We start from the raw sequence: 12365 nt of genomic DNA on the forward strand, positions 1-12365 counted from the left end.
GACCTCTACAAGCTTGGTATAGATTTCATCCTCGAGTCATTGGATTCATTCTGCAAAATTTACATGCTTTCCTTTGTTCCATCTCGCAAGTTTTTCCTTGCAAGCTTTTTTCTTTTGACTTACTTTAAACATCTTGGAGCCAATCTTCTCCTTATTCTGAGCTTCCTCAGTCACCTCCTTATAAAATTCATCTTTAGTCCAACAAGCATCAATCTTGAAAAATATCTTTCCTCCATTGGAATGTTGGTTTGATATCAACCATGATAGGATAGTGATCTCAACAATTAGATGACATATGCATAACTTAAGCATCATCAAAGGCAAGTCTCCCTTTAGCATTTGCTACAACTTCCAACCTCACTTTAAAGAATCCCCTTCCCTTCTATTGCTGTAAGGATAATCTTCAAAGCCTAAGTCCATCAACCACTAAGAAAGTTCTTGAGATCAGAGAAAGTCCATCTTGGTCTAGTTTTGCCTCATTTCTCATCACTGTTTAACATATCATTAAAGTCTCCTATTAAAAGCCACAAATCAAAAATATTAGCTACCATAACTTTTAAATTCTGTCTTAACCTTCTTCTTTTTCTTATCATCTAAATCAACATAAATGCCAGAACAAAGATAGATCTTGCCTTCCCCATCCTCCACTTTCATATGAATGATGGTTTGCCTGGCATTCCAAATATTGACAAAGATATATTGGTTCCAAAGAACACGTAGCCCTCCAGATAGCCTATTATTATCCAAACTTTGTGTCTCCAAAGCATTTAAAGATAGTTCACAAACTCTATATATGCATATAGGGCTCGTTTGGTTCGCAGAAAAAGGAGGGGGGAAAGTGTGGTCAACGGGAAAGTAATAAAATGCCTCTTGTTTGGTTGGAGTTTTCAAAGAAGAGAGATGGGAAAGTTGTATTCCCATGGGAATATGATTTCTACATTTCATGGAAAAGTCTTTCCCATGAGAAACATGGGAAAGTTACTTTCCCATGAGGTGGGAATCACTCCTTTTTTATTTTTTTCCAAAAAGACCCTTCAACATTAAAGAAGCATTAAAGAGGCATTAAAGAACTAATTTTTATTAAGGGCATAATAGAAATTATACATAACTTTCTAGGAAAGTGGATGGTCAACCAAACATAAGCACTTTGAAAATTTGTCACTTTCCCATGGTTAACCAAACATGCCAAAAGTACTTTCCTAGGTATCCTCTTCTTAGGAATCTGATTCCCAGGAATCATATTCCTAGAAGGAAAAATACTTTCCGCGAACCAAACGAGCCCATATAGTTCACAAACTCTACACGCTATTGTAGATGTTCAGCTCATTATTCAAGTTTTGTATCATATTCTTTAAACCAATTAATATTTACAAACTCTATATATATGCATACCAAATTCTGTGCAATGCATGGGTCTACAAGAGGAGCTAAAGGAGGGTGGGATGGATATATAAGGAGAGGATGAGGGAGAAGATAGATATCAATAAGATGAGGCAATAATAAAAGTGGAAAAGTAGAGGTGGAAAGTGAGAGGAGAGGATTTTTGTGGAGGTAACTAGATGTAGAATGGCACACTACTTGATGTAAATTAAATGTGCCAGCTCAAGATCCAAAACAAATACAAATTAAATCAAGCAATGATAGTGAAAGAAAAAAAAATGAGGAAAAAAATTAATTTATTTTAAAAAATAAAGGCTAAAACAATAAATTTGGCTTCTAATCTCAAAGATGACTCACCACACCAAAAAGAATTCTCTCATGGCTTATGATGTCTCAATAAACTCTTCCAACTCTCTTTATATAACTCTCACCTTCTCTTAATAGAATCAAACATTCTCTCCCACACCATAAAACAAAAAAATCACCATCTTCTACTAAAAAATAAAAACATCACTATCCAACTTCAACTAAAAAATAAACTCAAATATATTATACTTAGTACTCAATTTAACTAAAGTGGACTAGCACTAAAGATAATTCCAAATAAAATAAAAACCTAGCAATGAATCTCAACACACTCCCTTATTACAAAGTCTATACCGATAATATTGAATTTGCTAATGTCATTATGCCATATTACCCATTGCTATCATTATCGCAATAATAGTAACATGTGACAACTTGACAAGCAAACAATGGAGCTACCAATACACGAACCATCAATCTCAAAATCTGTAGCTCTGAAACTATATAGGATGTCATATTACTCAATATAGACCAAACGTGCTGATCTAGGATCCGAAACAAACCCAAATAATATAGACCAAACGTGCTGATCTAGGATCCGAAACAAACCCAAATAAATTAAGCAATAGTAGCGAAAAAAATATTGGAAGAGAAAGACAAATTAATTAAAAAGAAAACAATGGCTAAATAATGAGTTTGGCTCTCACTCACAAATATATCTCATCTCACCAAATGACTTCTCTCTCTATCTGTGATGTCTCAATAAATTCTCCTCAACTCTCTTCATGTAGCTCTCTCTCGCATACTCTCTCTCCCACTAGAGAATAAAAATATCATTATCTCTAACTACAAGACAAAAACATCATTATCCTACTTCAACTAAAAAATAAACTCTGTACACTATGCTTAAGGCTCAACTTAACTAAAGTGGACTAGTACTAAAAATAAATGTCAAATAAAATATGGACACAGCAATGAATTTCAACACTAATTATGCGTTTGGTTAGGATTATAGAGAGAGGATGGATGGGGTTGGAAGGATGGATGGCCCTATCCATCGTTTGGTTCAAAATTTTTTAGAAATGATGGATAAAAAGAAAGAATTGCCCATATATCTTAGCCCACCAATTTACATCTTCCCAAATTGGAAGGATGCAAGAAAGAATAGATGAAGCATACAAGGAGTGGATTTCTACGTTGACAAAATTACCTCTTATTAATTTTTTAATATAACCTTAATACTTCTTCACTCTTTTCCTAGACAAGATATCTATGCCCCTTCTATACTTTAGCCACCATCCCTCTTCTCTTCAACTCTTCTTCACTCTTTTATTACTAATTATTTTAATTTTAATACATAATTTTCTAATTAAGAAATTATAATGTTCTTCTTTTTTTATTTATATTAACTATTTTTAGTTAACTATTTATATAAAAAAAATCAATGATTTAAATAAAAACAAAAATTAATTACTTATTTATTTAATTAATATATAAACAAAGTTACATATAATTAATTTATAAAATTATTTATTAACTTAAATTAAATACTTATATAATTATAAGTTATAAAGATTATAAGCTTACATATTGCCCTACTCCTTAGTATAAATAAGTACTATAAATTGATAATAATAATACTTTTTATCAAAAGATAGTTTAGTAAAAATATAACACAAATATCATTTATCTTTTCTTTCATTTTTTCTATATCAAACAAAGGAGAAAATTATTCACATCCATGGTTCCATGTTTTACCAAACACCCATGAGGATGGATAAAAGACCATCCACCATCTCGCTCATCCATCTTTCATCTCCTATCTATCTTTCCTCCAATCTATCCTTCATACCAAATAGAGAGTAAGGGAGTCAAAAAAGGTAGAAGTCAATGCTGGATGAGGAGAGGAAGCTTGATGAGGAGAGGCAGCTTGATAAGAAGGAGGTGCGGGGGGAGATAGAAGGCGAGTGAGAGAAGGAGATATTGGGCAAAGGAGCATCCGTAATGGCCATGGTTGAAGTAGCATTTTCCTTTATCCTTATGGTCATGACAATTATCAAGCATATCCACATGGGAAAGAAGAGGAAGAGGATGGGGTAGTGTGGGGGATGGGATTAATAGGTTTTCTTTATTTCTTCTTGTTTTAGTTGGAGATGGTATTTATCTATTTTTACCATCAAAGTCCTTTCTTGAAACAAATTTTAACCAATGCTAGCATGAATATTATGTGATCTAATCAATTTGTTGTTTTAGGCTTCGTGTGGTTATTGGTTACCTACTTATTAAGAACAAATTATCAGTTCAACTAGACAAACAATCCAAGAATGGGAGCTAAAGCTATTCCATCAATACTCCTGAAAAATTATTTAATTGATTAACTTTTTTTTTTGGTACAAATTTGATTAACTTTATTTCATAGGGGAATTAATCACTAAAGCTTTCTCTTCTTTTATTTTACTTTTTCACCTTTTGTTTCACCTTTTTGCTGCTGGTTAGTTAATTGGGGGTGATTATCAATGGTCATGTAGGTCCATCTACTCTCCAATTAGCTATTTAGTATCTAAATGTAACCTTAATGAGAACAGCTGTGCAGCATCCTCTTACTCAATCCTACAAATAACTTTAGTGGTTGCATTATGTAGCGTTCTTGTTAGAGAATCATAGATGATTGTTGTTCATCCACCGAACAATCCATGCCATTCAATAAATGTAGCATCCTCATACTCTTTGATCTTTCAAAAGTACCTTTGGATAGTATAGTAGCATTTGGTAAAAAATCTGAAAGTTGTTTTAGCTTTGCCATAAAGCTAAAACATATACTCGGGAGAAATTCTATTTTGGAGTTTCTTTCCAAAAATACTTTCTGATAAATGCCAGGAAACTGTTTTAATTTTAGTGAAATTTTTTATGGTGGTCAAATTACCCATGAATAAATACCATCAAAATATTATACTATCTAAGAGTATATTAATATATGGTTATAATTGTAATACTTTATATCAAAATATTATATTATAATTATTAACTAACATTAGCTATGTTATTATATTATATTATATTGTATTGTATTATATTTTAATTATATATTACATTACATTATACTATAATATAATATTATGCTACGTAATAATATTTTAACATGTAACAATATATTATTATATTATATTATATCATATATTATCATATTATATTATTATACTATACAATATTACTATATTCAATTATAATTATAATAATATAATATTATTTTTAGAGTATTTTATTACATTATGTTATATTATAATAATATTATACTTTGTAATAATATATTACTATATTATACTATATTATATCATATTATATTATGTTATATTATTGTGTTGTGGTATACAATATTATATCACACTATATTATAATAATATTATATTATATTAAAATATTATATCATATTATATTTTACTATAATAATATTTTATAATATACTAATATTTTAATATATAATAATATATAATACTATCATTTATTGTTATTTTATCATTCTAAAAGTATTTTCTCAATTTGGACATCAAACATATGTTAAAGTTCTAAAACACTTTGGAAATGTAGTTGCCAAACAACAAATATTTTTTTTATAAAAGCTCTACTTTCCAAAATCTCTACTTCTAACAGTTCTACTACCAATAATAATCCCAGCCTATAGATGGTCTAGATTGAATGGGACGTAGCACAGAATTTATATTAAATATAAATGGCACTAAGAGATATCGGTTAAATTTGATTTCTGTCCGGTATTAGGTTTGATTTTAGATCCCAAAAAGAAACAAAAACAAAATCAAATAATTTTTAATTTTTAAAATCATATTAAATTTATATTTTTATTCGACTCCAAAAAAAATAAAAAATTGAAGTATCTATCTCCCTTGACATTTTTTTCTCGCTGCCTATCTTTGCTCGTCAGCAAGGTAGGCGGTCAGCCCAATAGCACCCGAGGGGGTACACTTGTGGATGGGCATGATGGAGTTATCGAGTGTTCTTCGAAATGTTTTGCTTTTTAATTTTTTTTGGCTGTATCCATACACGTGCTGTATGGTACTTCTACCGTCAACCAAAAAAATAAAAAAAAAACAGGCGGGGACGGATGCATGGGCCCTCCTTTTTTTTTTTGCATTTTTTTAATACGACACGTGGCTTTTCATGCTATAATCGGTCTACCTGAGCTGGTAGATCCGGTCTAACCAGTAATTTCTCCCTAATTAAACTAATAATTCCTTCAAAAAATATCGGTGCCACTTTAAAGGCCTGTCCGGGTAAACTGTTTGAACGCTGCATTCCAAAATAATAATATGAACCCTCGTCGTCTTCAGTAGGCACACCCTCTTCTTGGTCTCAGTCCAAATCCTTTTCTCTCTCTCCAGCACTCGAGATGGGGAACCTCGGGGGGATGGCCGTCGTCCTCCTCTCCTATCTCCTGCTTCTCCCACTGGCGGATGCCTTCTATCTCCCCGGCGTCGCACCTCGCGACTTTCAGCAGGTGATTTCTTGGGCGATCTTGATCGAATTAGCGCGGATCTGGCTAGGGTTTTACAACTCCGAATCTATTTCTTTCGTGGATCTAGGTTTTCCCTGTCTTGCTCTGTTGGATCGTTGTTTTATAGAGGGATCCATGGAAATCAGGGCCAAGAAATGGTGTTTTAGGATTTTAGATGTCCTAGTTGTTGCTCCTCTACTGCTCTTATACTCGAGGGTTTTTGATTACTTGTCTTCATCAAGAATTTGATTACGCTGGATTATTTCTCTTCGTTGCATTACTGCCCTTCATTATATAAAATACTTGAAATACTGGTCATGTACACATAATATTGCGATGTTTAATTATCTGAAAATCGAGTTTAAGGCTCATGATATTCTGTTGCCAATTATTTTATAGATTTGTCCATGTGATGCACGTTTTGGTGATCTTTATATGCTCATTTTGATCTGTTTGACTGACTTGTTTCTAGTTTGGTAGTAATATTCGAGATTTGTTTTCCGTTGCTGCATTTGGGAGATTGTGGGGAGTTGAAGTTTGGAACTGTTGGAATTTATAAGGCCATAACACTCATTGAGATTATACAAAAGTTCCTATTAATTAATTTGCGACCATTTTAACTGTGATTTGCTCGACCCCTTTTTTCAGTCGTCCTTTTTTATCTATGTTTTTTTTTTTGGTGCTTGGATGGGGAAATTCTTCCCAGATAGCTTCTTCCCGGAGTATTCTATATGATGTAGTACTCTGGAGTACTATCTATTCAGCACTATTTTCTCTCTTTCTCTATCTATCTAATCATAGATTTTGAGTTCCTGCAAGCTGCAATCTCTAGGTCTTTTTGTATTTTTGCAAAACAATTCTATGTTTAAGCTGGACATTTTGCATTTTAAGCATTGCTTTTCTTCATTGAGTGCAAATAGGCTTAAACGGTCATGTTTAGACATAATGAGATATTGCCTCTATGAAAATCTTGTGGCTAGAGTTGGAGAGAGTAACCTCCATAATTAGAGCCTTATGTCAATAGAAACATTTCCTTTGGGTTGAGGCTGCTGAACTATGAATCCAAGATATCGCCATGCTAGCTCACATTTTACCTCAATCAAAGACATGAATTTCTTATTTCCAACTTCGGTCGAGGATTCTGACTTTATGCGTTAACATGTCAGTGAGATTGAACATTTCTTTTTGGTTCTGTGTTTGGTGTCTCAAGTGTATTGCTTGTCAATGCCATCAGCGGCGCTGACCAGGAAGCTATTGGTGTTAAGCATGAGGAAAAAATATGCTTCCCAATTATTTAGAGATGCCATTCATTAAGGTTTAAATTGAATATGGATTGATATCTATCACCTGAGGCATATATTGGCTATATTAATAAGTTTCTTGATGTGTATAATTTGTTGATCTTATATTGTATCTTTCTTAACATGTTGACCTTTAGTTATCCATTAATTTGTTGATATTACATTACTGCCTTCCGATCTTCCTTTTTGTCATAGATCTATGACCAGAATCCTTCTTTTTTTTGGGTTGTTTTTTGAGGCTGGTATTTCTTCTCACTTTTACTTTCAATCTTTAAATTCGTCTTCCTCAGTATATTTAAATACATATTTGCTGTTTAAATTTCTGTTCAGGGTGATGAACTTCAAGTGAAAGTGAATAAACTCTCATCAACAAAGACACAACTTCCATATGATTATTATTTCTTGGATTACTGTAAGCCTTCTAAAATCGTGAACAGTGCTGAGAACTTGGGAGAGGTCCTACGGGGTGATCGCATTGAGAACTCTGTTTATACTGTGAGTCGCTTCAAAACTTTAGTCCAATAAACAAGTACAATTCATTTTTAATCATGGGAATAATAAGGCTTCAATATTTAAGTTACTATCTGAACATGATACTGTAAATCTGTGGTGTCCAAATCAGTTTAAAATGAGGACGGACGAGACATGCAAAGTAGCCTGTCGCACAAAGCTTACCCCAGAAGCTGCAAAGAATTTTAAGGAGAAAATTGATGATGAGTATCGGGTGAACATGTAAGTTTCTTTGTACAGATTGCTTTTTCACTGAATATGTTTGCTAATATTACGACATCTGTACAGTTTTTAGAGTTATTACTTGATCTAATCTCGCTTACAGCATTAAAATCATCAGTTATTTAAATGTGATTATGTAATAATGAGATTATGATAGATGTTATATTCATACCAAATTGGGAAGAGAACCATATTTCCTGATTATGAACATGAATATTTTTATTTACTTAAAAAAAATGACAGTCTAAGATCTTAATGTAAATCTACCATGTCCTTCAACATTTGACCATCCTGTTGTGCTCTATACAGGATATTGGATAATCTTCCTGCTGCAGTTCCGAGGCCAAGGAGAGATGCAAGTCAACCACCAAGTTATGAGCATGGTTTCCGTGTTGGTTACAAACAAAGCCAGTTTACTGCTGTAAGTTGCATGTGGTGGTTTCTCTGTGATTCTTGCTTGTGCTTAAATTGTAGTTAACATATGTTATTTAACAGCAGAATAATGGTGAGAAATATTACATTAATAACCACCTGAGCTTTAGAGTTATGTACCATAAGGACCCTGAAAACGAGGACGCTCGTGTAGTTGGTTTTGAGGTTACTCCAAGCAGGTGCAAATGCTCTTCTTTTTTTTTCTCTCTCCCTTCCTTTCTTTTCTTTCTTTCTTTTTTAATAGTTCTTCTCTTTTTACTTCTATGATAATGTTGAGTCATACTTGCTTGTTGAGTGCCTTATCTCTCTCTTAAATTCTTAACTGTTATTAAAGAGAGTAGTTCGATGTTTATTCATTACTTTATCTTCCATAATATGCGAACTATTCATACAATGAAACTCAAACTTGGGAACACCTTTATTACAAGTCCTTGTGTTGAGCCTCAATAGAGCGCGATAACACTAGTTATTACTAAGGTGACTTCTCTTATCTGCTTTTGCAACCTCATGAACTCCATAACATTTGAGGTCATTGAAGCCCATGATGGTTCCTTTTTTTTTAAAAAAAAAAAAGGTGTGTGTTTGTGCGCGGCAGGCGGGTGATAGGGGCTGATGAGTGCTGCATTTTGTGCATTAGTTGTGCCATGTTGTTTGATAAAATTAATGAATTAGGTACTCTATGTAGGTAGGATATGATGCCTATGGCAGCTATAATTCTGAAAGATAAAGACAGTAAGAACTAGAAGGTAGTATCATGGATGCAGTAGTGTGATGGTAAGGACAGGGTTTTGTTCCATGTTGATAGAAGACAGATGGATCAGACTATTGCCCTTGCCACCCAGTTCTCCACAAAGCTGGTAACTGATGTTCCTAAAAGAATGGGTACCCCAATTATCATTTTCTATCTTTGCAACAACATACAAGTTTTTATTATAACCTTCAGAATTGTTTGGTAGAAAACATTTGGTGTTTAGCCATCCTTATGGTTTCAACTATCAAGGATTGGCTCTGCTCATGCAACCCATAGGATTGGAGTCATATCAGTCAGTATTGTTGTGACATGGCCTTTTCCTACTTGTACCACCTCTAATAGGTGCTTTGGGGTTCTTATTATACTAAAAAAATGACCAGATATTGTAACTTTCTATATGCGCTTTAGGGGATTGCTTTAGTTCTGGCTTCAGCTTAATGTATGGAAAGCTGTCTTTTTGAATATTAAGAGTTTCTTAATAAAGTGTCTGATGTGCTAGATTAGGGGTCACAGTGTTTTGATGCCATTTGAACCATTTCTTTGTTTTGTGGTTAGCATCTGCTTGATGCTTAATTAATATTCCAGGTTATCTGTTACAAAATTGTATTGTGGATTCTTTTACGAGTTATGGTGCTTCCATAAGATATGCTAAGAGTAGTTTGAGGAGGTTAATAGTAATTAAAAAAAAAATTAATCATTGTAATGGAATTGTTGGAAAAAGAATAGCTTGAACTAATTCCATGTGAAAAAAAATTCTCTCTTTTGTTCAATTCAGATCTGCTTGATGAGCTTTGCACTAGTATCTCTTATACTTTTAGTAGCTGTTATGCAAAGTACCAGATTGCTACTATTAGTGGACTATGATGAACCTAATCTTAATTCATGCTTTTGCATGCATGCATTTAACCGATATGTCATTTGCTCTTTCAAACAGTGTACGCCATGAGTACAACGAGTGGGATGATAAGAACCCTAGATTATTGACATGCAACCCAAGCACCAAATTAACTCCAAATGCCCAGAGTCCACAGGAAGTTGCGGATGATACATTTGTTGTATTCACTTATGATGTTATCTTCCAGGTATTTACTCGCTTCTTCAAACTTACTTTCTTTGACGAGATGCGGTGCTAACTTCCATGGCTTTGCCTCTTCAGACTAGTAATATCAAATGGGCATCTCGTTGGGACACTTACCTCCTCATGAATGATGATCAGATCCACTGGTTTTCTATTATTAATTCCTTAATGATTGTTCTCTTCTTGTCCGGCATGGTGGCAATGATTATGATGAGAACCTTGTACAGAGATATAGCAAACTACAATCAATTGGAGACTCAGGATGAAGCCCAAGAAGAAACTGGATGGAAATTACTCCATGGTGATGTGTTCCGGCCGCCAATCAACTCTGGTTTGGTCTGTGTGTATGTGGGAACAGGGGTTCAGTTCTTTGGGATGACCCTGGTCACCATGATAATTGCATTACTAGGATTTCTTTCTCCTTCCAACCGTGGGGGTTTGATGACTGCCATGGTCCTTTTGTGGGTCTTCATGGGCCTATTTGCTGGATATTCCTCATCTCGTCTCTATAAGATGTTCAAAGGTACAGAGTGGAAGAAGATTACTTTGAAAACGGCTTTCATGTTTCCAGGTATTGTTTTCACCATCTCCTTTGTGCTGAATGCATTGATCTGGGGTGAAAAGTCTTCTGGTGCCGTTCCCTTTGGGACCATGTTTGCGCTGGTTTTCCTATGGTTTGGCATATCAGTACCACTAGTCTTTGTTGGTAGTTACCTAGGTTTCAAGAAGCCAGCGATCGAGGACCCTGTAAAGACCAACAAGATCCCAAGACAGATACCTGAGCAGGCTTGGTACATGCAGCCAGCATTTTCTATATTGATCGGGGGTATTCTTCCATTTGGTGCTGTCTTCATTGAGCTCTTCTTCATCTTGACCTCAATATGGTTGAATCAATTCTACTACATATTTGGCTTCCTCTTTATAGTCTTTGTAATCCTCGTTATAACGTGTGCGGAAATTACCATTGTGCTCTGTTACTTCCAGCTTTGCAGTGAGGATTACCACTGGTGGTGGAGAGCATATCTGACTGCAGGTTCTTCTGCATTGTACCTTTTCTTATATTCAGCATTCTATTTCTTCACTAAGCTTGAGATTACAAAGGTTGTTTCTGGGGTCCTGTACTTTGGCTACATGTTGATCGTATCTTATGCATTCTTTGTATTGACGGGGACCATCGGCTTCTATGCTTGCTTCTGGTTTGTACGCAAGATATACTCCTCTGTAAAGATAGACTGATGATAGGGTGAGCTGGTGAGTTTTTATCAGGTTCCAAATGGCATTTCAACATAAAAGGCTGGTTCGTTGAGCTGAGGGATGATTGGTTGAAAAAGTGAAGATGGGAGAAGAATGAAAGATGAAGGAAGAAAGTTATCTCAGTACCTGCTGGAGGGCTTTGGAGCAATTTCAGGAGTTTATTATTTTAATTGTAGGAATCAGGATAGCATGCTAGGACTTGTTTGTATCTTCATATTCCTGTTTTCTTGGAACTGGTTGCTGTTTTCATTTCTGTTCCATATGTTGTAACTTTTTGCTTGGACTACACCAATTCAGTAAGCAACTATATATCTTCAAATGGAAATCATGCCAGACTAGTCTTCTCGTTCGGTCTTTTTCACCAATACAGTTGATTGCACTGTCGTTGCTAGATTGAGTGAAGATTTACATGGTGATATGTTTGGTCACTGTTGTCTTTGCTCGACCATTGGATTTTACTTACCCTCTTTCTCTGGCATACATCATTTTTGTTTATACCTTTGGTCTTTTAACTTTTCTCTTTGGGTAGTATGTTCAAGTCATTTGGCATTGGCTTGCAGCATGTCGATTTGCTCGTGAACCTTAAGGCATCTTGGGAGTGGATGACTACGAGGTTCATTTGCT

At 34.5% G+C, this 12365-nt stretch overlaps 1 protein-coding gene across 2 annotated transcripts; it reads left to right on the forward strand.

Annotated features, from left to right (window-relative positions):
• Nucleotides 1-5990: 5990 nt before the first annotated feature.
• LOC103720537 (transmembrane 9 superfamily member 7-like) lies at nucleotides 5991-12090 on the forward strand. Of its 2 annotated transcripts, none has more exons than XM_008810282.4 (7): nucleotides 5991-6196; nucleotides 7825-7989; nucleotides 8117-8226; nucleotides 8536-8647; nucleotides 8722-8837; nucleotides 10344-10491; nucleotides 10566-12090. In XM_008810282.4, the coding sequence occupies exons 1-7, from the start codon at nucleotides 6089-6091 to the stop codon at nucleotides 11721-11723; spliced, it is 1917 nt and encodes a 638-aa protein (XP_008808504.2). In that variant the 5' UTR covers nucleotides 5991-6088; the 3' UTR covers nucleotides 11724-12090. The 2 variants fall into 2 exon arrangements, with proteins under 2 accessions (XP_008808504.2, XP_008808506.2); XM_008810284.4 differs by having other exon boundaries at nucleotides 8725-8837.
• The last annotated feature ends 275 nt before the right edge of the window (nucleotides 12091-12365 follow it).

The sequence above is a fragment of the Phoenix dactylifera genome, chromosome 4 (assembly GCF_009389715.1).
Source record: "Phoenix dactylifera cultivar Barhee BC4 chromosome 4, palm_55x_up_171113_PBpolish2nd_filt_p, whole genome shotgun sequence".
In the NCBI taxonomy this organism is placed as follows: Eukaryota; Viridiplantae; Streptophyta; class Magnoliopsida; order Arecales; family Arecaceae; genus Phoenix; species Phoenix dactylifera.

Bases quoted from the DNA above. Each gene is read 5' to 3' on its own strand.
- LOC103720537 (XM_008810282.4), top strand. From the start codon at position 6,089: ATGGGGAACCTCGGGGGGATGGCCGTCGTCCTCCTCTCCTATCTCCTG. The intron at 8,227-8,535 runs GTAAGTTTCTTT...TGCTCTATACAG, and splicing joins GATGAGTATCGGGTGAACAT to GATATTGGATAATCTTCCTG. The intron at 8,838-10,343 runs GTGCAAATGCTC...TCTTTCAAACAG, and splicing joins TTTGAGGTTACTCCAAGCAG to TGTACGCCATGAGTACAACG.